At 38.5% G+C, this 25,044-nt stretch overlaps 1 protein-coding gene across 1 annotated transcript in view; it reads left to right on the top strand.

Moving 5' to 3' along the window:
• Positions 1 to 25,044, top strand: part of megf8 (multiple EGF-like-domains 8) — a 30,597-nt gene that overhangs the window by 2,100 nt on the left and 3,453 nt on the right. The window contains exons 3-43 of the mRNA XM_079836540.1: positions 581 to 744; positions 1,021 to 1,236; positions 1,450 to 1,630; positions 2,204 to 2,292; positions 2,396 to 2,609; positions 2,771 to 2,951; positions 3,594 to 3,739; positions 3,847 to 3,957; positions 5,000 to 5,151; positions 5,711 to 5,812; positions 5,910 to 6,057; positions 6,333 to 6,496; positions 6,735 to 6,938; positions 7,039 to 7,242; positions 10,481 to 10,723; positions 10,857 to 10,975; positions 11,157 to 11,288; positions 12,833 to 12,946; positions 13,049 to 13,132; positions 13,219 to 13,476; positions 13,591 to 13,775; positions 13,863 to 14,076; positions 14,783 to 15,023; positions 15,148 to 15,280; positions 15,803 to 16,056; positions 16,169 to 16,279; positions 16,371 to 16,489; positions 16,581 to 16,818; positions 16,907 to 17,078; positions 17,673 to 17,836; positions 17,929 to 18,064; positions 18,191 to 18,422; positions 18,519 to 18,645; positions 19,449 to 19,659; positions 19,948 to 20,162; positions 20,253 to 20,448; positions 21,119 to 21,287; positions 21,379 to 21,571; positions 22,021 to 22,191; positions 22,287 to 22,417; positions 24,832 to 24,964. Coding sequence (XP_079692666.1) covers positions 581 to 744; positions 1,021 to 1,236; positions 1,450 to 1,630; positions 2,204 to 2,292; positions 2,396 to 2,609; positions 2,771 to 2,951; positions 3,594 to 3,739; positions 3,847 to 3,957; positions 5,000 to 5,151; positions 5,711 to 5,812; positions 5,910 to 6,057; positions 6,333 to 6,496; positions 6,735 to 6,938; positions 7,039 to 7,242; positions 10,481 to 10,723; positions 10,857 to 10,975; positions 11,157 to 11,288; positions 12,833 to 12,946; positions 13,049 to 13,132; positions 13,219 to 13,476; positions 13,591 to 13,775; positions 13,863 to 14,076; positions 14,783 to 15,023; positions 15,148 to 15,280; positions 15,803 to 16,056; positions 16,169 to 16,279; positions 16,371 to 16,489; positions 16,581 to 16,818; positions 16,907 to 17,078; positions 17,673 to 17,836; positions 17,929 to 18,064; positions 18,191 to 18,422; positions 18,519 to 18,645; positions 19,449 to 19,659; positions 19,948 to 20,162; positions 20,253 to 20,448; positions 21,119 to 21,287; positions 21,379 to 21,571; positions 22,021 to 22,191; positions 22,287 to 22,417; positions 24,832 to 24,964 — 6,971 coding nt within the window. The remainder of the gene's footprint in view (positions 1 to 580; positions 745 to 1,020; positions 1,237 to 1,449; positions 1,631 to 2,203; positions 2,293 to 2,395; positions 2,610 to 2,770; positions 2,952 to 3,593; positions 3,740 to 3,846; positions 3,958 to 4,999; positions 5,152 to 5,710; positions 5,813 to 5,909; positions 6,058 to 6,332; positions 6,497 to 6,734; positions 6,939 to 7,038; positions 7,243 to 10,480; positions 10,724 to 10,856; positions 10,976 to 11,156; positions 11,289 to 12,832; positions 12,947 to 13,048; positions 13,133 to 13,218; positions 13,477 to 13,590; positions 13,776 to 13,862; positions 14,077 to 14,782; positions 15,024 to 15,147; positions 15,281 to 15,802; positions 16,057 to 16,168; positions 16,280 to 16,370; positions 16,490 to 16,580; positions 16,819 to 16,906; positions 17,079 to 17,672; positions 17,837 to 17,928; positions 18,065 to 18,190; positions 18,423 to 18,518; positions 18,646 to 19,448; positions 19,660 to 19,947; positions 20,163 to 20,252; positions 20,449 to 21,118; positions 21,288 to 21,378; positions 21,572 to 22,020; positions 22,192 to 22,286; positions 22,418 to 24,831; positions 24,965 to 25,044) is intronic.

Below are 25,044 nucleotides of genomic sequence, written 5' to 3'. Positions count from 1 at the left end.
TCATTATTGATCTTATTGTGAATGATTCGTCCATGCATCCGCGTTTATTTTTTATTTTTCATAATTTGATCAATCTCTATCTTCTGTTCTCTTCAAACTACCAACCTCTCTGTGGTGATGAACGTCAGACTCGCATTTAGATCTGCCTCCATCCAATAGGTTGTTTGCACATGACGTCACTGCTGTGGCGTGAAATGCAGATGGAGGGCAGGAAACGATTTTCTACATAGGAATCACACTCAAAATGCCTATGTTTTGCGTTGTTTATTGTTGCTCAAAACGATCAAACCGAGAAACCACACAGAGCTTTTATCATTTACATAACTTGTATCACTTTTTAACTTTAAAACAACCGATAGAAAACCAAGTCTTCTACATTTTTTTTATTATTATCTGTTTCACTCGGATGTACGTCACAATATGGACGAAAATATCTGTCACTACTTTTGCATGATTAAGTTGGTATTTCAGTATTTGCTGCTTTAATAAAATGAGAGCTGAAGGATATCTTCGGCAGACTCAACATGTTACTAAGGATGGCTTACCTAGTATTAATTGGAACTCTTTTGTCCTCCTTCAGCTCCCAGCAGAAACCATCGCATTGTGCTTAACTTCACGTTTATGGAGACGGAGTGCACCTATGACTATCTGTTTGTCTACGATGGAGATTCCTACCAGAGCCCCCTACTGGCAAGTTTAAGTGGTACCACCTTACCACAACCAATTGAAGCCAAGTCTGGTAAGGTAAGCCCAAAGTATCAGTTTAGTCATCTGTTCAACTCTAGTTAGAGTCTGTCTGCTTTACTTTTCAAGGAATCGAAATGCTCTCCTGTTTTGCTTAATGCTTTTTATTCAGCTTTGAGAAGAAAGGAAATTTGGATATTTCCATTTCTGTCAGTGTGTGTCCGTTTTATAAGACCATGAGTCTAGACTGCTAGACTGGTGTCTTGCTCACTTTCTTCCTCTCTTTGTGCATAGTCATTATAATTTGTTCATATTCTTTGCTGTGTTCTTTACAAGATGCTGCTCCACCTCTTCAGTGATGCCAACTACAACCTGCTGGGCTTCAATGCCACCTACACGTTTTCGGTTTGCCCCGGGGACTGCGGTGGTCATGGGCGCTGTGACGTAGCTACTGCCCGCTGTCAGTGCCATCAGGGGTGGGGAGGAGCGGACTGCAGTGCCCCTCTCTGCTCCCAGGTCTGCACACAACATGGCCACGGTCGCTGTGATAAGGTAAGCAAAAGGAAATTGAGTAAAATTGAGTAAAAATTATTTTAAAGTGATAAAATTTCTGTTTTATTGTTCTAATGTCACCAGGAAATCCATTCTTAGTAACACAATTCTGCAGAATATATCCTTCAGCTCTCATGTTATTAAAAGAGCAAATACTGAAGTACCAACTGAATTATTTTACTAAAGGCTATTGTATCCCTCTCTTGATCACAGAGGGGTGAGCATTGTATCTGCAACCCTGGCTTTGTGGGACAGAACTGTCAGCTGGGTCTCCGTGACAACAGTGGGGCAGGGCAGTGGTGGGAGGTAAGCCCAGGTGATGTTCAAGCAGCCCCTCGCACCGCCTCGGCTGGAGTTTACCTGGCTTCTGCTGGAGCTATGTACATGTTCGGAGGTAAGAGGGAGGGAGAAGTTATTTGGCCTTTCCCATCGCTGACTGATCATTAATTATTTCTCATGATCTGGGATGAGGGTTGCACACATTTAAAAACATTTTTTAATCGTTTAGATCAGGGAGTTAAAAAAGTGTTTTTGCCAAGCTTTCTTGCAAAGGACCCCCTTCCTACAATATAAAGGCAGCCATGTATCTTCAAGTATAAAAACTTTATATGTCTGAGAAACATATTAAGCTTTATATATACATTTATTATTTCCAATTGTATTTTATTTTATCAGTCTACTAAAGCAATATTTACTTTTTTACAGACATGCATATAATACATACAAACTATATACAGATTTTTTCCCCCCAGTAGAATAAATTGATCACAATTTTATAAAAGCAAAATGAAATCACAATATTATACAGTTCGGTGAATGAATGTGAAGGAAAACCCCCCCATTTAATTAATATCTTATTTGCAGACATTATTTTGAACATGAACTTTGATTTTATTTTACTCTCAATTTGACTACCCTTGTTTTAAAGTACATCTGTGATATGATTGATTTCAATTCTTTATTCCAGGGTTCGATCTGAATAAAGCACTGGGGGACCTTGTTGTTTACAGTTTTTTGACCAATAATTGGAAACAGATGTCACATTCATATAGTCCAGTAAGAAACTTCTTCTCATAAGAATTAAGAATCTTATCTTATGTATTTCTAATAATCTATTTCCATTTTATTGATCCCATAAATGATATCACCTCTGTATCAGGCTCCTCGACATTCCCACACAGCAGTAGAATGGCAAGGCAACATGGTCATCTATGGCGGTGAGCTTTCCAACCACTCATTGGCTAGTGATGTATGGGTGTACCGTGCACAACAAGATGAATGGCAGCAGCTAGGCCAATCAAACGCTTCAGGGGCACCCAGGCTGGCAAATCACGCAGCAGCGATAGTAGACACCTATATGTATGTTTTTGGGGGTGAGTAAACTATATTCCTATTCTTAAATGGAGGATTATAAAAAAGAACAACTTGAGCTTCATTGTGATTTTGTTATAAACGCATCTCTTTTTTTCCTTTCTTGCCGTCTGTACCCTAAAATGTCTGTCTGTGTAAATAATTGATGGACCTGTCTTTTCAGGCCGGACCGAGGAGGATATGTTCTCCTCATCATTGTACAGATTCCGGTTGTGGGATGGAGTGTGGGAGGCAGTTCAGCCTACAGGCGGAAAACCACCTGCTACCGCAGGACACAGCATGGTCTATCATGCCATTTCCAAAACTCTGCTGGTGTACGGGGGACACAGACCTACCACTGCTAGGTATAACAACAACACATACCACTCTATCGCACACTTTTGTGTGTATAGTATAAGCTGATTATATAGCACACAAGTTGTCGGCTGCATGATTGTATGTATCATAAGCTGTATTATCACACAGATGTATTATATTCAAATTAATCTGCATACATGCATAAACTCACGTTCACGTAGGTCTATATATACTATAGCAAAACTCAACTGCTTGATTGCTTGTACCATCACAAAATGTAAACTATTTTCTCCCAACTCTGCTAAATGGCATGATGATATTAAGGTATTATAAAGGTATCATAATTTTCTGTAAACTGTTTCGTGTATTGTAAAAAGAGCTATACAAATAAATTTGAATTGACTGACAGCTGGAAAATGTTGTTCAAATCACATTGAAAGGCCCTAAAACATACACAAAAGTTAGGATGGAAATGTGTGTAGTTTATGAGTTCATAAAAGTCTGTAAAAACAGGAGTTCTCCATTTAAATCTTATGTTCAAATAATGGGCTTCAGAAAACAAAATGGGGGGAAAATCACGAGTAAATATAAATTGTAATGTAGTAATCTGACAATTTTCAATGGACTAGCTTGTTTTTGTGAACAAGTTAACTTAAAACTTAGTTACAGTCTACTCCTCTCTCAACCAGGTTCAGTGTGCGTGTGAACTCAACTGATGCTTTCCATGTTGAGAAACGATTTTGGACTTCCTTCCGCTCACGTTTTCCTGCCAGTGGCCCGAGGGAGAGAGCATTCCACTCTGCCACCGTCATCGGCAACTACATGGTAGTGTACGGTAAGTAGAGACAAATAGTAGAGCTACACCCACCCCTATTGTTTCTGCGGTTTCAATGAGTGGGAATAAAATTAATTAAGGGAGATCTGTTTCTGTTTTTCTCTCAGGAGGGAATGTGCATATCCACTACATGGAAGAGAAGTGCTTTGATGAGGAGATCTTTTTTTATCATCTTGGCTGCCATCAGTGGGTGTCTGTTGGCGAAAGCCTCAGTCAGCGTAAGTGTATTTTTAATGGTCAGAGAGAGTCGGTTTGATAGGTTGTTTAGAGAGGAGATGAAGTAATGATGATGTATGCGATTGATTGACCCATGCCTCCCTGAGTATTTTTAGCAAGAAATAACAGGAGAGCCTGTAAGGTCTCATGTGCAAGATGCTTCAGACCTACTCTTGAGAGGTCATTTGTTGTGTAAATTCCCTTGTGTCTGATGCAGATTTACTGGCCTGCAGCTTTTAAACAAATGGATTCATAAGAAATAAAACTGCTCTCAGATAAAAGTGTTTTCTGTTTGTGTATATATATATATATATATATATATATATTCTGTTTGTATATATATATGTATATATATATATATATATTAATTATATATTTATGTTATTGTAGCTTAACCACAGCTCATGTAAGTTTGGTACCCCTCCTAGTGCCTGTCAGGATTTTTGCCATTGTTTTTTTTTTTGGTTTGCTAGACTTTTTTCTAGCAGTTGGTATTATTCCATAATAATGCTTCAGTTCAGCCCTCTAGAATATTGCGCATTTCACTGAAGGATTTATTGTACTACAGCATTTTATTGTTTCCTTACTTTAGTTATTTTCAATCAGCAATTTATAGAAGAAAGTACATAAATACCTCAGGATCTATTTAAAGGAATGTTCCAAGTTAAACCCAAAAATGATTGGGTTTTTACTCACCCTCAAAATGTTCCAAATTTGTTTCTTTCTTCTGCTGAACACAAAAGATGATGTTTTGATGAATGTGGTATATTAGAGAAGTCATCGGCTACTGTCAACTGTTTGGTTACCCACATTTTTCAAAATATCTTACTTTTGGTTCAGCAGAAGAAAGAAAATCATACAGGTTTGGAACAACTTGAGGGTGAGTAAATGATGACAGGATTTTCATTTTTGGGTGAACTGTCGCTTTAGCTCAATCTTTTTCGACATGCTCTTCTTTAAAAAATATTTTTTATTTATAGATATTTATAAAAATGAAATGAAAGCTTTTTTGACATTAAGTTATTATTATTTGTGCTCCTATAGGAGGTGCATCAGTGAGAGGCCGATATTCCCATATTGCTGCTGTCATGGAGGGACGCGTGCTGCTAGTTGTTGGTGGTTACAGTGGGGTTGCTCGTGGTGACCTCTTGGCATATAAAGTACCGCTATTTGTAAGCAGTGACCCAGGAGACAGGGTAAAGACTTTACTTTACTTTTTCTAGGGTTTGTTTCTGTAAGTGTTTGTGTACATATACATTACCGTTCAAAAGTTAAGATTATCGGTAAGATTATTTAAATGTTTTTTAAAAGAAGTCTCCATGCTCTCTATGCTCACCAAGATGTATACAAAAAATACAGTAAAATGGTAATATTGTAAAATATTATTACAATTTAAAAGAACTACTTTTTTAAATGTAATTTATTCCTGTATTGGCAAAGCTGAATTTTCAGCAGCGGTCATTACAGTCTTCAGTCTCACGTGACCATTCAGAAATCATTCTAATGCTGATTTGGTGCTCAAGTAACATTTCTTACTATTATTCAATGTTGAACACCATTTGTGCTGCTAAATATTTTTGTGGAAAATGTTTTTAGGATTCTTTAATCAATAGAAGGCTCAAAACAATAGCATTTCATTTAAACCAAAAAAATCGTTATACATATCTTTACTGTCACTTTTGATCAATTTAATGTGTCATTTTTGAATAAATGTGTGAATGTGAGTACATGTGTGTTTGTGTTTTTGTCTAAAAGGACACCGTATGTGCCGAAGCTCCAGATGAAAGCTTGTGCCTAAAGAATCCAGAGTGCAGCTGGTGTGAGGGTCGTTGTCGGGAGTACCAGCCCACCAACCCGGTAATACTTACCCAGTCTCTTTCATTTGCGTTTAGCTCACTTTTGATCACACATGCCTTTCTAATGCTAACAATCATTTTCACTTTGTTTTACACAGTGTGGCAGCACCGGATGTCTGGGCCTGGCTCGTTTCTTGTCGGACTGCCAGTCATGTCTGGTGTTCAGTGGGGTGCCAAACTCTCTGCCACGAGTCTCTGGGGAATTTGGCTGGTGTGTGCAGAATGAGTCCTGCTTGCCAATTTCAGGTAAAGGAAAGAGAAGGGAGCAGACCATAACATGACTTAAAACAATGTAGATATGCGACCACACACTGCTCAGTAAACCTTTATTTCTGGACACTTTTACAGTCTGTGAAATAATGTGTTACTGAGTGCCATGTGTTTGTAGATCAGTTTTAGTCATGCTGTGTTAACATACACAAGCTCATTTACACAATATACTTTAATGACAAGTGACCTGAGTGTGTATGTAATCCTTTGGCATATCATGTGTAAATATTGTACACTTTGACCCCTGGCAGAGCGCAGTGCATGCCGCGTGGACCAGATCTCTGGGGCGTACGGCTGGTGGGGGGAGCGCACGCGTTTCCTCACCTCCCTCCCCTTCTGTCGCACCGAGAACTATGTCCCGGGACTGCACCTGCTCACCTTCCAGCATCCACGCAATCAATCACAGCCTGACAAGGTATGACAGGTTCAATCTTGAGCTCTCATGACCTTAACTCTAGACACTTTCTCTTTTGTATGCACCCATATAAGGTTTTCACCTCCTGATTTTTTTTTTTTCCTCTTCTTGTGCTCTCACTTTTAATAATCGTAATAATTCACTTTCTCTGTATTTTATACTTCCAAGTTACTCTTCCTCTGAGCACCCTCCACCTCTGCTCTTCTTCTCTCTCACACTCATGTGTGCTTCTTTGTAGGTATCTATTCTGCGCAGTACCTCCATCATCCTCAATCCCTCTACAGAGATGGATGTAACCCTGCAGTTTCGGGGATTTATTCATCCCTTATGGGGCGCCCCTCCTCCTGCAGCATCACCTCAGGAAACTGTTGCCATATGGGCTCGAATTCAGAAGCTCCACTTCACTGCTCAAATGGCTGCTGGACCCAACTCTCTTCAACTGGTATGGAATATCACGAAATCATATTTCCTCTTTTAGACAAGAAAGTCGTGTCATGGCATAAAGTCTCTCGAGGCTTTTCAATGGCTTTTCTTTCGTGCAGACGGACGTGCTGGGACGGTGGTCCGCTCAGGAGGAGAAGGAGATCCGTATGCTATCCCGGCCGGATGGTTCCCGTCTGTTCCAGAATCTTACACGAGGAAACTGGTACCTGATCCAGGCGGAGGGCTACCTGAATAACTCTGCATCAGGACAGACTAGTGAGATGGCTCTTACCTGGAACCGCACAGCTTTACCTGGAGGCAGTGTAAGTGTATATAACAGAGCAGCTCAAAATATACATATTCGAAATGTGCATTTCTTCATCAGACATGCAAAATATGCTAGATTTTACTTTTCTTTTTTTTAGCGCTGTAACTAATGCAATACCAGTTACATTTCATTATTCTTGATAAATGAAGTGTTTTCAGAAACACACTTCACAGTTTGAAAAGAGCAGAACAGTAGCAATCTTTATTTTTATTCAATCCCATTTAATTTTTTATTCATATAAATGTTATATTTTATATATAAATGTTCATATATTGTTCATATAAAAATATGTTGCATGTAGGATTACAGATTTCAATTCAAAGTTTATATAACCCTTTGATTTTATAAATATTTTGGAAAATTATATAAATGTTTTTTTTTTGTTTTTTTGATCAAAATGATTAGGACCTGACCTGACCAGGGTTTGTACAGAGTTTGGAAAGTTTGGAAAATGCTTGATTTTAACTGTTATGTTTTTTCTGTCATATAATTTTTTGTGTTGCAAATTGCATTTTTACACTTTATACCACCTCACCCACCATATATAGCTCAACCCATTCCCCACAGAACAACCCCCCCCAAAAAAATTATTACATACATGCATATATATATATATATATATACATATATATATATATATATATATATATATATACACAGGGAGTGCAGAATTATTAGGCACGTTGATTTTCTGATCATATTTTTTTTCCAGGCACATTTGACCAATTCCAAACCACAGTAATCCTAATAACTACTATTGATTTAGTATTTAATAATGTATAAGTGATATATAATTGTTCATGAAGGCTGGAAATGAAAATCACCTTATATTCAGGTGTGCAGAATTATTAGGCATGTTTTCTTTTACAGATAAATTGAGCCAAAAAAGAGATTTAACTCAGACTGAAAAGTCAAAAAGTATTAAATGCCCATGAAGGATGCAATACTAATGCAATACTAGACATTGCAGTTAAGGCATGACCATTGGACAGTGAAATGCTCGTTGGGTCAGCAGGATCTGACAAAAACAGGTGGTGAAGAAAAGACACCTGTTAACTGCAAAAGAATTTAGAATTAAGGTGAAGAATTAAGTGTGAAACCATCAGGAACCCTTTAGTCTCCTGCGCCACCATTTTCCAAAGCTGCAACCTACCTGGAGTCTCCAGAAGTGCAAGGTGTCAGGATCTCAGAGACTTCAGTTAGGTAAAGAATCCTAAAAAATGACCCCCACTAGATAAGAATCACAAGCTGAAGTGTTGTAAAATACATGAAGAAGGTTTTTTTATAGGCTTTATGGACAGATAGGTTGAGAATGACTCTTGAAGGACCAGCACCACATCCTCTAGTACCACTGTTTGAAGAATTCATCTTCCAGAATCTGGCAGTACGTTTTGGGAGTTCATTTTTAGTCCATCTCTGCAAAACGGACTTCAGGATGGACTAAAATCAACTCCCAAAACGTACTGCCAGATTCTGGAAGATGAATTCTTCAAACAGTGGTACTAGAGGATGTGGTGCTGGTCCTTCAAGAGTCATTCTCAACCTATCTGTCCATAAAGCCTATAAAAAAACCTTCTTCATGTATTTTACAACACTTCAGCTTGTGATTCTTATCTAGTGGGGGTCATTTTTTAGGATTCTTTACCTAACTGAAGTCTCTGAGATCCTGACACCTTGCACTTCTGGAGACTCCAGGTAGGTTGCAGCTCTGGAAAATGGTGGTGCTGGAGACTAAAGGGTTCCTGATGGTTTCACCCTTAATTCTTCACCTTAATTCTTAATTCTTTTGCAGTTAACAGGTGTCTTTTCTTCACCACCTGTTTTTGTCAGATCCTGCTGACCCAACGAGCATTTCACTGTCCAATGGTCATGCCTTAACTGCAATGTCTAGTATTGCATTAGTATTGCATCCTTCTCATGGGCATTTAATACTTTTTGACTTTTCAGTCTGAGTTAAATCTCTTTTTTGGCTCAATTTATCTGTAAAAGAAAACATGCCTAATAATTCTGCACACCTGAATATAAGGGGATTTTCATTTCCAGCCTTCATGAACAATTATATATCACTTATACATTATTAAATACTAAATCAATAGTAGTTATTAGGATTACTGTGGTTTGGAATTGGTCAAATGTGCCTGGAAAAAAAATATGATCAGAAAATCAACGTGCCTAATAATTCTGCACTCCCTGTATATATATATATATAGGGAGTGCAGAATTATTAGGCACGTTGATTTTCTGATCATATTTTTTTTCCAGGCACATTTGACCAATTCCAAACCACAGTAATCCTATATATATATATATATATATATATATATATATATATATATATATATATATATATATATATATATATATATATATATATATATATATATATATATATATATATATATATATATATATATATATATATATATATATATATATATACACATATATACACACACACCACACACACACACACCTACATACAAGCCAAAGTATGTGTATAATTGAAATGATAATAACTGTTATGTTTTTAAGGTTTGGAATGTGCTTGAATTTTTAATATCCTCCTTGAAATTGCTTGATATTTCCTCTTGATAAAAAAGAAAGAACCCACACACACACACAAAATAACCTTTAAAGGTCGAGTCATTAAACGTTAATTTAGTTTGTTTATTATATTGTATTTGTTCTACTGTTTGTTATTTGCATCCTTTATCTATTTTTTAATAACAAAGATTAAATAACGAAAACATATTGTGATGTCATCGAATCTTGAGGCAAGTTAAGATTCACATCTCTAGAAATTTGAATGTTAACTTTATTTTCCTACGTTCTTTTGTTTTAATGAATTTGCGCTTGACTCGTTCAGATTCAGAATTTGTTTCATATTGGTTTTGCACTGTGTAAAAATGTTTTACAATTGATTATTGTATATAATCAAACTGTAGATCTCTGTAATGCAAATGCTATATTTGCGAAAGTCTCCCATTTAAATAGCAGTTTATTCTACTTTATCTGTACCACCCTTGAAAAGCACTGCTGCCACTGCTTGAAAGTGCTTAAAAAGTACTTGAATTTCACACTTAAAAATCTGTGACAAATTATTTTTATTTTAATGGTAAACTTTTAAAATATGCTTTAATATCTAATCATGTCCTATATACATCATAATCATTATCTTGTAATGTGGTTCATTGCTCTTTTACATTCTTTCCTTTATTTCCAACATTTTCCAGGAGATCTCTTTCCTGTTCCTCGAACCCTTCCGCTCCAATTCTTGTTCAGAGTACCGCTCATGCTCGGCATGTCTGTCTGATCAGTCTTGTGGATGGTGTCCCACCATGAACCTCTGTTTTCTACGCTCTGAAGACAGCAAGCAGCCGTGCATTGACCCCCAGGGAGAGGAGCGCCACCTACTGCTCAACCCTCAGCATTGCACACTGTGCGAGGAGTATAGAGACTGTGCCGCCTGCACTCAGGTACTGCATCTAAATCAACGTGTCTGAGAGACTGCCTCGAGTGTTTTGATCCAGAGCAGCATGCAGTCTGTTTACCAACTTTAGTTTTCTGTAAGACTGCAGCAGAGTTTCTCTCATGTCTGAATGTTTGTAGGACCCCTACTGTGAGTGGCAGATCAACTCCAGCAAGAAGGGAGATTATCTGTGCAGTCGCCGTGGGAGATTAGAGGGGTCTATCCGGGAACCAGGAGGGTGTCCAAAAGTTTGCAACCAGTGAGTTTGAAGTGATAAACTTATCTAAGAATTATTTGTTTGGTGTATTTAATATCTGATAAGACTGAAGGACCTCAAAAAGATAGACTTAGATTCTCTTTTCATATGCCATCTCTCTCTCTCTCTCTCTCTCTCTCTCTCTCTCTCTCTCTCTCTCTCTCTCTCTCTCTCTCTCTAACAGGAGGTTGACATGTGGAGAATGTTTGTCTAACTCCAGTCAGTGTGCATGGTGTGAATCTGCTCAGTCCTGTTTCTACTTTGCTGCGTACCTCACAAAGTTCCCCTATGGAGAGTGCAGGGACTGGTATGACAGGTAGGATTGTGCAGCTTCTACTGGGACTTTAAATCATCAATTACAATAAAGTAGGACATGCAAAATCTACAAATTAACAAGCAATAAATATGGACTTTAAAGTGTTATTGTATTACGTTCACAATGTTGTTTTTATGGAATCCAGTCAGTGAATATATTATAAATAAATAAAACGAAATTATTTATATCAATAACTATTAATGTAATAATAATAATATATATTATTACTAATCGTGTTATTATTCTTAACATTTTGAAATGTAAAAATCTCTTATTTTGGAATTGTATTATAATTTTATTAAGATTATTGTTGAATTTTAATTATTATTGAATATGAATTGTAATTATACTATAAAATAAAATCGCAGTGTTTCCCACACATAGACTAATTCTTGGCGGTGCACCACAGAATCAACACCGGCTGCCACATATTGCGCGTCGTTATTCATGAACTTTTTTAAATCTCACGGCAAACTGCCAAACCTGCTTTTGGCATAACCAGAGGCGTTGAAAAATAGAGTTGCGACATAATCTCATCTCCTGACGGCGTGCGCGGTCACGTGGTTCACGGAGCTTCTAAACAAACCGGCGCTGTATCAATGCATTTGAATGGCTTAAGCTGATACACAACAGTTTTACTATGCAAGTATTTGCAGCAATTTTTTATTACGTCAACTATATTTACAGGATCATTTTATTATGGAGCGTGATGGAGATGCAACATTGTTAAAATTAATGTTAATGTTTTTCTTGTATTTAGCCCTCAGGTATTCCTTACTAATTGGTCACTCATACTCATTGGTGGTCAAATGTGATCATACACCTTAACCATTTTTCAATTAAATAAATGTTCTATATTTTAGTTTAATAATATTTATTGAATACTTTGAGGATATATTTTCGTACTAAATAGGCCTACTATTTGTGCAATAATTATGGTCCATTAATGACCACTTAAAATATTTTTTATTATTTATATTACAATTAGTGTAGTAATCAAGGTTAAAATAGAGAATTCCAATTCAAAGAGGCAAATAAGAGTCATTTTGTGGCTGGAAAAATAATAATTTTCATTTGTAAAGCCATGGTTTACCCACTATAGGTGCCTTTATGGCTCTTTAATAAATATACATGTATCTAGTCTAGTTGCTCAAATTATTGCAGATCATAACTGCTTGCTTATTTTTTAGGTTTTGCATTTGAATAAATATTTAGACATGATCAAACACTAGATTTCTTTAAATGTGAAATTTTAAAAAGTTTTTAAAAAAAAATCGATATTTGTGCCAATCACTAACTACCATCCGATGCCACCGCAAATTGGTTTCTAATCTGTGGGAAACACTGAAATCTATTTAATAATAATTATATTTTTGTTATTAATAATAATAATAATAATAATGAGAATAGTATTAATTACAGTAGAGTAGTTACAATAGTTCTCTCTCATGATTTCTTCCTTTTCACTTGTGCTTGTTGTACTGTACTACACAGCCTGTCATTGCTTTTCCTGAAGTTCTTCCTCTCTGATCTTCTCTCTCCAGTGTTCACTCTGTCCCTCAGTGTAAGCAGTGCTCTGCTCTCGCCACCTGTTCAGAGTGTCTGCAGACCTTTCAGTGCGGCTGGTGTGGAGACTACAACAACCCCACCATCGGCAGGTAAGATAGAAGCATATGTCTGTGAATTAACTTGGTAGAAAACTTCCAATCTCTCTGTTATCCTCTTTACATTACTTCCTGCCCCCTCTGGTTTTTCCTCAGGTGTTTGAGAGGGGACTGGGGTGGGATAGATGATCCCTCTGCTGTTAACTGCAGTATGGCTGTAGCTGAGGTGAAAGCCAGCAGGTGAGATTGAAACACTTTATACGTTAGTGGCTGAGCAAATGCCTTATGATAATTATTTGATTTACACCCTTTCCCTCTTCCATCAGCCCTGAGCCTCAAACTTTATCACCCCCTCGGCTGATGGAGCTTGAGATGGAGATGGAATTGGAGCTAGAGCTGCTAGAAGGTATGGAAGGAGATGGAGATGCTGTTTGGTCCTATCCATCCTGTCCAGATGTGGAAGAGTGTCGCTTGGGCTTGCACACCTGCCATCCCTCTGCTACCTGCGTCAACACTCCAACCTCCTATGAGTGTCACTGTGAGAGAGGCTTCACAGGAGATGGAGTGCACCACTGCAACCAGACGTGAGACTTTTTGATACACTGTTTGCAGGGGTGGATGTGTTTTTTACAGCCATTAGTTATTACAGCTCATAGTTCTTCCTTGTAATTTGTAATGATTTTCATGCTCTCTTTCAGATGTTATAACGAGTGCCGTCAGGGCAGGTGCAGTGGGAGTCCTCGGTTTGAGTGCGAGTGCTCTTTGGGTTGGACCTCGGACCCCGCCACTCTGGTGCTGAGCGGAGTGGAGTGTGACGTGGATTGTGGATGTAACTTCCACAGCACATGTATTACGGCTCCAGGGATCTGTGACCAATGCCAAGGTAAAGAATCCTTCTGAGTTTATCCATTTCTCAATCCTTTAGCAAGTACTAAGCCCCTATCTACTATACTTTTCTTTTCCTCCTCAGATTGGACAACAGGGCCGCACTGTGAGCACTGCAAGCCTGGTAGTTTTGGTTCTGCTTTGGCAGGGGGTGAAGGGTGCATTCCCTGTCAGTGTAACGGCCACGGTGATGCTCTACAAGGATTCTGTCATAACCAGACCGGCCAGTGCTACTGTACCCACCACACCCAAGGCCCGCACTGTGAGTCTTGCCTGCCTGGATACTATGGAGACCCCAGGTGAGTCTCACACTTAGAACGAGCTCTGATTATTTGGAGAGGAAGATGGAAAATGTGACATAAATCAGGGATTTTCAGCAGGAGGTCTGCAGTTATTTTTAATCTCAAAGTTATAGTCATAACCTGATCCAACCAAAACATTTAACTTTTGTCATCAATTACCTTCGTGTTGTTCCAAAGGCAAAGGTTTTAATGAAACCTGAGAGATTTCTGTCTCTCCATTGAAAGGCTTTTCCACCTAAACTTTGACACTTCAAAAAGTACCTAAGGGGAGTGTGAAAGTAACCCAAAATGAATCAAGCAGTTTAATCCAAGTCTTCATAAGACGCACAAACACTTTCTACGATGAACTGATTTAATTAGGGCTTATTTGATCATTGTATATACATAGAGCAAACGGAAGTTCAAATGTGCTTGCTCGATGTGTGAGAGCCAATCAGGTTTGTTCTCGCCCATCAAACAAGTACGGTTGAGCTGCCGTCGACCAAATTTGATGTGCTCTATGTATGTGCGTTAAGTTAAGAAGCTAACATTCAGCTATGGATGAAGTATTTGCAATCTAAACATAACAAAGTATGTTAATAATACATTAATATGGTACCATATGATGTGTGTTGTACCATGTACCATATGGTCTAATTACAGTACTCAAATACAGTACTCAGTTTTATACAATATGTAACTGAAATTTACATTTTCCTCACAGGAACAATGGTACCTGTTTCAGGCAGTGTCAGGGCCGCTCTGTTTTGCTTTCCTCCTCCTCTTCTGTACCCCTGTCCCTCTCCTCCTCTCTGGGGTGGCATGGAGCAGTTGGTGGCCATGGTGGGCTCTCTCATTGCCTTTGGGTCCTCTCTGTGTCCCAGGATTTGGCACAATGCCTGCCAGGGCAGTCATGCCCACCCGTGGCCCTGACCTGGCACCCAGATTCACACACACAGTGCACAGTGAGTAGATTTTTTGGCATAAATAGTCTGCATTCATTACTGTCAAAACAGCATCTGTGGCATGTGAAATATAGTTACTAGTAAATATTGTGGCCAGAATTGTTTACATTTCTTTATCCGACAGAACTCCTATGTTTATGTATTTGATGGGTTGCCACGATTCCTCAGCAATGGTGTTGTGCACTCCGACCACAACCTCATTGGAGCATTCTGCGGCACAACAAGAATGGAGCCAATTACCGTTGAGGCTACGTCAGGTGAATGACAAAAATAAGGCCCAAATAATTGTTTCTCTCATCACACAATAAAGCAAAGTAAGAAATTACTTTCATAGTGATATACACAACTAAAAGTTTTGGGGTGGTAAAAAAATGTCCTGTGATGACAGCTGAAATTTCAGCAGCCATTACTCCAGTCTTCAGTGTCGCATGATCCTTTGTAAATCATTCTAATGCTAATTTGGTGCTCCAATTTTTGGTTTCTTATTTTCAATTTTGAAAACAGTTGTGCTTTTTATTTTTGTGATGCATTATTTTTAGGATTCTTTGATGGATAGAAAGTTTAAAACAGCATTTATTTGTAACCTAAATCTTTTGTAACATTATAAATGACTTAACTGTCACTTCTGATAATTTGTTAGGCATCCTTAATAAAATTATATATTTCTTTAAATAAAAAAAATCTTACTGCCCCCCCCAAAAAAACCTCTACTGACCCTTACTTTTGAACAAATGTGTAGTTGTATATATTTTCATTATAAATTACTTTTTCTTCTCTAGGGGTGGTATCTGTGTATTTTGAGGCAAACGTTACCTCAGGACGTGCGCAGGGTTTTAATGCCTCGTTCTGGGTGAAGCGATGTGGAAGTGGAAGTTCTGGAGAGGGTACAGCTGTCTCGCCTGAGTGCCAGGCAGGAGCTCAGTGCATAAACGGCCTCTGTGAATGTCCCCATGGTTTTGGGGGTCCGCAATGTGATCGTCCTCTCTGCCCAGGGAATTGTGGGGCAGAGGAAAGCCGAGGCACCTGCAACATGGTAACACTCCTACTGTAGCCGATTGTATTGCTCAAGAACATAAGATGTGTACTAAAGTGCATTTAAGACATGTCCCATAGTTCTCAACTCACGTTTGCATATACTTTTACAGACCCTTGGCCTGTGTGTGTGTACAGAAGGCTGGGCTGGATCAGACTGTTCTTCTATCTCAGACTCGGACAGTCTGGTTTGGGAAACGTTGCTTGATACTCAGCTCTCTGCGGTTAGATTAACTCTTTCCTTCAAGTCTATAGAAAAGAGATTCTTCTCTTGCAAACGCTCTGAAGTTTGGTTGGTTTATTTTCCTCCCACAGAACAAAGCACACCGGTTCCTCCAGAGGATGGGCCACTCCTTGGTGTCCGGGCCACAGGGCACTCTTTGGATGTATGGAGGCCTCTCACTCTCAGAGGGCATTCTGGGAAATGTTTATAGGTATATTTTTTTGAATTTTTATGATGTAAATGATGATAATTTAATTTTTTTTTTTAAAAGTGATAATACATTTTTATATATATTGGTCCAGGTATTCTGTGGCCGATCGTCGCTGGACTCAGATGTTGACCAGTTCATTGGAGGAAAGTTCAGTGCCCCTGCCCCGATACCATCACGCCTCTGCTCTGGTGTATAATCATGAGCCATTTTCTGGCTCCCAGACAGCCACTCACAGTTTGATGTTTGTGGTTGGTGGTGTCACAAAGAAGGGTGTTGCCAATGACACGTGGTGTCTGAACCTCAGCAGTCTGATGTGGAAGCAGTATAAGGTATTACATGTTGAAAATCCTCACAGTGCTCCTAGGCTTCTCTTCAGATGTGTTAAGAGTGTTAACTAACTCTGACTTCTGTGTTTAGAGCTCAGTGCTGCCCCCTGTGGCTGGACACACTCTAACTGTGCGAAGAGGCTCATCTGTGCTGCTGATTGGAGGTTACTCACCAGAGAATGGCTTTAACCATCATTTGCTGGAGTTCAGCCCTCAGTCTGGGAACTGGACTATAGCTGCACACACTGGCACACCCCCTACAGGTAGAGATAGAACACTGCTTTTTTTCTGAACGTAGGACAGGCATAATTGAGAATCTTTGACTGTTTGTCATAAATAATTGCACTTAAAGATATAGTTGCCTGTTTTGTTCACTGAAAATGTAAGCTTAAAACCCAAACACATAAAGAGGAATGGTAATGATGCTGAAAATTCAGCTTTGCCATCTCAAAAAAAGTGTTTTATATTTTAATTATATTTTAAAATGTAATTTATGTCTAAGTTGTGATATTTCACAGTATTACTGAATTTGCTGTACTTTTTTTTTTTATCAAATAAATGCAGTCTTGGTGAGAAAAAAATCTTACTGACCTCAAACTTTTGAACGGTAGTGTAGCTAATAAGATTTAAAAATCTACAAATATTTCAGATGTCTCTTATGGCCCCACTTAAGAGATTTTCCTTTCACCTGAAAATAATAATAATAGTGATAATAATAATTGTATAGTAATAATAATAGTATCTTCTTTTTCCACCTACAACGGCCAAAAAGTAATTGCCATTACACCAATATTAAAATGAAGTGAAAACACTGGATACTCCTGATTCAATTCTTTTTCTGTCCTTCACATTTTCAGGTCTTTATGGCCACTCAGCTGTGTATCATGAACAGACTGATGCTGTGTACGTGTTTGGTGGTTACCGTTTCCACGTTGAAGCTGTAGAACCTTCTGGAGAACTCTACAGTCTTTATTACCCCAATCTTACTTGGTCTTTACTGGTCCCCTCTCAGGGAAACAAGGTAACTGTAAAATAAAGCCAAATGGAGGCCTGGATGCTGTATGTAAAAGCAGTTTGATTGGTAGATTACACTAATCTTCTTTTTCTCTCCAGCCTCTCTCTCGTTTCTTCCATGCTGCGGCCTTAGTAAAGGACACTATGGTAATTGTAGGAGGCAGGACAGGGGAGGAGGATTACAGTAACACAGTTTCTCTCTATCAGATCAACTGTAACACATGGATACAGCCAGGTAACAGTTACATGTATCTGGTTCCAGTGTAATAATTATACACTTGTTAGCACTAGTTCAAATGATGTGGGAACTGGGAAGTTTGCACTTTGTTTTTTAAGGCCTTTTCTTGTCTCATTTCTCTAGTGTCCTCGGTGGGAGAACCTGTAAACCGTTCGGTTTCCTTGGCAATGACTGGGTGGGGTTCTCGCCTGTTCCTGTCTGGAGGTTTTAACGGAGTGACTCTGGGGCGGCTTTTGACTCTTTCCCTGCCCACTGACCCCTGCATCCTGTTGCCCACTCCTGAGGCCTGTAACAGCAGCACTGGTAGCTGTGTGTGGTGCAGAGGCACCTGTGCTTCATCGGATACTGCAGAAAGGTATTACAGGAACTAGTAGCATCTTAATTGACAGTAGGCCACTATCGGCACCCAAACATTTTTCTAAATGATGATGTCTCTTTCTCTTTTTATCAGATTGGGTTGTACTGTTGGTCAGTCTACCTGTTTTCCTACTCCTCGTTCTCCTGATCAGTGTCGCAGACTTAAGACCTGCAGTGAGTGTCTGGCCCGCCACCCTAAAACGTTTTCCAACCCAATGCAGGTAAGATCATCACATCACAAACCAAAAGTATGTGTAGTATTTCAAGACTGAGCTATCTAGTAAATGCACTACATAGCTAAACAGCATCTAATTAACAGGTTTGGCAAGGCCTTTTAATTCTAGTAAAAACAAATCATATAGTGTAAACTGCTGTTTAAAAGTTTGGGGTCGGTTCGTTTTTATAATGTTTTGAAACAAGTCAAGTCACGTCACCTTTATTTATAAAGCGCTTTTTACAATGCCGATTGTTTCAAAGCAGCTTCACAGTGTTAGACAGGAAAATAATGCAACATAATTTGATTCGGCTGTACAGCCACTCAGGAGAAAACGGGGATGTTATCCAGCTCATTTCAATTACCATATAGTGACAATGCGGGCAGATCAGTAATTTAGTTGAACATTTATATGAAGTCTCTTGGGCTCGCCAAAGCTGCATTTATTTGATCAAAAATACATTAGAAACATTTATTCCTGTGATGGCAAAGCTGAATTTTCAGCATCCTTACTCCAGTCTTCAGTGTCACATGAGCCTTCAAAAATCATCTTTCCTGTCGCTAATCATTTCTTTAAAAAATGTAAAAACAAAACAAAATTTTGAACCGGTGTGTAAAAAATTATATTTGTGCATGATAGGATGTTTGTTTACAAAGCCTAAAGAAAATGTATATTACTTACTGACCTCACACTTTTGAAGGGTAGTGCACATTATGGTCACACTTACAAGAAGAAAAGTTTAAAACTTCTAATAGTTAAAGCCAATCTTAGAATTGGAAAAATTGCATGAAATTCTCTCCATCTTTCAGTCTGCTCTGCAGTGTAAGTGGTGCACAAACTGTCCCGAGGGAGCATGTATCAGCAGCTTAGTAAGCTGCACATCAGAACACGACTGCAGGATAAATCAGAGAGAGATCTTCCTGTCCAGTAACTGCACTGAGACCAGCTGTGAGGCTTCTGACTGCCCCAAATGCACTGCTTCTGGGAAATGCATGTGGACACGGCAGTTCAAACGCACAGGTGAGAGTGACCACACAATGAGCAACAGTGATTCTACAGAGCCCCTACTGCTGATGGAAAAAATATGAGATGGGATAAACATTATTATATAACGTTATTATAATGTTAAATAACGTTGAAATGTAGTTTTTCCTCCCATCATATCGGAAACGTTTTGCATTTCCCCAACAAACAAATTTGCAAGCCAATTTAAAGTTTCTCTTGGGAACTCCAGATTTAAATGTCTCTTTATACAAATACCAGCAAAACTGCTTGTAGTTAATATTTACTCTTGGTTTAACCGTCCAGGTGAGACCAGACGTATCCTGAGCGTAAATCCAACGTACGACTGGACATGTTTCAGCTACGCCTTGCTTAATGTGTCTCCCATGCAAGTGGAGTCCTCTCCACCAATGCCTTGTCCTGAACCCTGCCATGAAATCAAAACCTGCGACCAATGTTTACGCTCCCGTGGCTCTGATGGCGGCTGGCAGCGCTGTGTATGGAGCATGGCACTGCAGCAGGTAATGTTTTCGTGAAGCTATTTCTAACTTGATGATTTTCTACAAGGAAATTGACCAGTAACCCTGTCACCTGTCCTCTTTCTTTTCCAGTGCATGAGTCCCTCCTTTGTTCCGTTGCGCTGTGAGGCGGGTCAGTGCGGCCGTTTGCTGACGGATGAAGATTCCTGCTCTCCCCAGTGCTTCCAGCTCACTCAGTGCTCCCAGTGCATTTCCAGGCCGCAGTGTGGCTGGTGTGCTGCCCGTGGTGGTAACGGGGCTGGACACTGTCTTCAGGGAGGACTGAATGGTACATGTTTTTATGTCTTTCTGCAGATTCGGCTTGTGAATCATGTCAAAACTGATGACACTGAATTTATTATACAAGTAATGAAATGTTTTAGAGGCATTTTTCATTTGAGGCCTGTTTCATTTGGGTACAATCAATTGTTATTGCAATTATTTCAAAAATATCCCTGACAGGGTATGGGAAAGGAGAGACCCAGTTTAGCTGTCCTTTATACAAAAGTATTGGACTCATTAGCACTCATTATCGAGATTGATCAGTAAGACTCAAGTATTCCAGAGAGATCTGTAGAGTGATTTCTCTTTTTCAGCAGCCTTGGTATTAATTGTAATATTGTTTTTAATTAATATAATTGTATAATTTATATAATAATACTTGATAATATTTATGTTCTTTGCACAATCATAGGTAATGTTTTTGTTCCGCCAGGAATTGTGCTGTTGAACATGATTATTTAAGGAATAGGTTGAATAAAAGCATAAACCATTGATTAACATCCTTGTAGCCCATAGTAGGTCTGTCTTTAATGGTTTATAAGTTATGTGACTCTTACTTCCAAGACTTTTGCACTCTATTTAGACCCAACATCTAAGACAACTTCTGAAATGTCCCTTTTCACTCATTTATCTATTTTTCTCTGTGATTAAAACTGAATTGTCTTCCTACTCTTCAGGTGTGATTGAGGCTCTGTGTCCACAGTGGAACAGTAGCTGGTCCTTCCTGCACTGCCCAGAGGAGAACGAGTGTTCCAATGGACATCACCACTGTAATATCACTCAAGACTGCCATGATCTGCCTGAAGGCTACCACTGCACCTGCAGACAGGGCTACGTACTAAGCAGGTATATTTAACAGCTTTCATTCTCGAACAGTATCATTGCCCTTGGTTGAGTAGTTAATGGATGTTTTGCTTTCTCTCTCTGTTTTTCTCAGTGTGTCGGGTCAGTGTGAGCCAGTGTGCGCTCAAGGCTGTGTTAATGGGACCTGTGTGTCTCCAGGAGTCTGTCAGTGTCACTTTGGTTTTGTCGGGGAGAACTGCTCCTCTCAGTGCCGCTGTAACAAACACAGTAACTGTAAAAGCATCTCTCAGCTGGACACCTGTATAGAGTGCAAGAATAACACAAAGGTAATTAGAAGGTTCATTTGTAAAGTTTCTTTATTTATTATTTATTTTTTGCCATGAATAGATCCATATAAGAATTATTGCCTTTCGTTATCGTAAATCAAAAATACAGCAAAACAGTAATATTGTGAAATATTATTTCAATTTAAAATGACTGATTTCTATTTTAAGTTTTTAGCATCATTACTCCAGTCTTCAGTGTCACATGATCCTTCAGAAATCATTCTAATATGCTGATTTGCTGCTCAAGAAATGTTTCTTCTTCTTCCTCTTCCTCCTCCTCCTCCAGTTGAAAGTAGTTGTGCTGCTTAATATTTTTGTGGAAACCATGATGCATTTTTTTCAGGATTCTTTGATTACTAAAAATCTTTTGAAACATTATAAATGTCTTTACTGTTACTTTCGATCAATTCAATGTGCTGTTGCTGAATAAAAGTATTTTTTCTTATTAGGGTCAGCACTGTGAAAAGTGTAAGCCCTTGTTTGTGGGCTTAGCAGTGGGAGGTGGGATGTGTCGCCCCTGTCGTGAGTTCTGCAGAGGGAACAGTGATGTATGTCTGTCCAAAGACGAGCATCGGAGGGCAGGGGAAAATCCAAAAGACTATCCACTGGACCGTGACAGCGTAAGCCGTGTTTATCAAATCAGTTCTCTCTGTATTCAGTTCATGAAGTTTTGTTGCAGGGCCTGAGTTCTCCTTTGTATACTCTTTCTTCTTAGATTGAACAATGGGCGACAGAGGGCCCTACTGAGGACAATGCAGTGTGTGTGAGCTGTCAGAACAACAGTGTGGGAGATAAGTGTGAGAGCTGCCTCAGTGGCTACTTCCTGCTGCAAGGGAAGTGTGACAAGTGAGTGGATCAGAAAATTAGCATCTGTCTGTTGTTCTCTTATATTTCATTAGATGTTTGTCATACTTGTATTCCTGTGAGAAACTATTATGCACTATATATAATGTGCAATGCATGCAGATTTTTGTGTGTATAGAAAATCTTTTTTTTTTTTTATGTGCTGCAATGCTATCAACTTGGAAGTAGTGTCATTTGTTTTATGGGTAACACTTTACTATAAGGTTGTATTAGTTAACATTAGTTAATGCATTAGTTAACATGAACTAACCATGAACAACACCTCTGTTCAGCATTAGTTTATCTTTGTTAACGTTAGTTCATAAAAATCCAGCTGTTCATGGTTAGTTCATGTTAGTTCACAGTGCATTAACTAATGTTTACAAGATTTTAATAATGCATTAGTAAATGTCGAAATTAACATTGACAAAGATAAATAAATGCTTTATAAGTGCAGTTAATTATTAGTTCATGTTAACTAATGTAGTTAACTAATGTTAACTAATGAACCTTATTGTAAAGTGTTACCGTTTTTTGTCAAATGTTTTTAAACCTCATGTGCTTTTCTTTTCTTGTTTACACTCGTGGTCCTTTGGGGTCAATATGACCCCATATTTACTTCTCACCTGTACGCATATGCTGTGTTTTCCTGTGGTTTGTGTTATGAAGTATTGTTTTACCTATTTACTGCAAAATTCCTCAACTACAACATTAGCATGCATATGAAATATTACATTTTTATGAAAAAACACTTTAATGATGATCAAAATGTAATACGAGTTGTTTCTGGATATTAATCTAGATGTTAGAGGCAGAATTCTGCCATCTTTTGGTTAGAGAATTTTTTGCAGAAAATATAGTTTTAGAAAGAAAGTGTAATTACCATATACTTCCAGCAGAGGCCCCGTCGAGATCCATTCATTTTTATTCACCTCTCTCTCTCTCTCTCTCTCTCTCTCTCTCTCTCTCTCTCTCTCTCTCTCTCTCTCGAAAAGTCGATTGGGGTCATATTGACAGATTGAGGGTTTAAAAACACAAGATGCATAATAGTTACTATAGCACTGCAATTACTGTAGTATGCAATAGTAACTGCAGAGCCTCAGCGCTGATGAATGGAAAAGAAGGCAGGGTCTCGAGAGCGAGACGCGACACAATGGCCAGACTACCGTCTAGCGCATGTTTACATAGAACAACAATTAAGAGTAGCAGAACTTACCGTAAATGGCTTCGACAGAGCTTTATGATTGGCCCAAAGCAACCGTCTTACATTAGCACGCTCTGACCTCATACATGCTCATACTGGTAATCTTCATTCTCTGACAACATGCATGTCATTTTTAAGTCTGGATGTCTTGTAAAGAACACATTCACTGCTTTGCAGAGATACCAAATGTGTAACCCCCTCTCCTTGGTCTTTAAAAATGACTGAATGATCAAATTTAGCACTTATGGAAATATGATAATATTTTGTAAATTTTTAAATCTGACTAATTTTCTAATTGTTTGTCATAAATCAACATCTCAGGAAAACGTTATGCGGTTTCAAATCCGAATATGACTTTCTGTTATGAAACAGGGCATCAATTTCATACACAACCTCTGTAGAGGACACATCATGTTTATCAGGCCTTTTGGAGACACACCAAGTGAATAGGGAAATCAATCATAAATCAATAATCTTAAGAAATATGAGAGATTCTTATGAAAATATTCCCAATTATTTCTCCCATTATTATACGTCTTTTTTCATTACATGTTGCCCCAAGAACACATTAATATGCAAATTAGATACAGTGTATAGCTGCATTGCATAGAATGGGAATGGCATTTATGGCCATGTTTACACGCATATTGCATAAAGTAAAATGGTATATCAAGTCATTCTGTTATATCTTTCATAACATAGTTGAGAATCATCTTTATACAGAGTCACCTCAGCTCCACCCACGTCACGCCTCTTTGCCCATTTTTTATTATCCGGGAGTGACGCGCTGCCAAGATGGCAACGGCCAGCTCGTCCCTACTTTACGCTTCAAAACTGCTCTTCAGAATCCTATGGGTGACGTCACGGACACTGTCCATATTTTTTTACAGTCTATGCTTGAAACCTAAAACTTGATTGGTGAATGAAAATAAAACCTTTTAATTTTCTTAATAAATGGGTCCTGGTGTCCTCTACAGAGCACATAACATAACACAGGAATGAATTAAAAATTCATTAAAATTTTTTAAATTAGTTTCTTATGCTCCAAACAATATAATGACCTAAAAAAACGAAATTCGGGATATTAGGCAGTTGTCTTCCAAGTTAGAGATAAGAAAATGTCTCTGTCTCAAGGTTTTTTAAGTCACTTTGTAAAAAATTCTAAGTTTCTGATCCAGTTTGACTTCCATTCTTTTCTATTGCTTTCTTGTAGATGTCAGTGTAATGGCCATGCAGACACCTGTAATGAACATGATGGCACTGGCTGTCCTTGCCAGAACAACACCGAAACTTCATCCTGTCTGAGCAGCCCACAGAATGACCGCAAAGAGTGTTACAGACAACAGGTAATGGCCATTCATTACAACCAATGACATTTTATTCTGTATTTCACTAGTAAGACCTTGCATGAATTAATCCTATTTGT

This window comes from Gobio gobio (assembly GCF_949357685.1).
Source record: "Gobio gobio genome assembly, chromosome: 15".
Lineage (NCBI taxonomy): Eukaryota > Metazoa > Chordata > Actinopteri > Cypriniformes > Gobionidae > Gobio > Gobio gobio.
The sequence above is the reverse complement of the archived record's forward strand: the minus strand, read 5'-3'. Positions and strand labels throughout refer to the sequence as shown.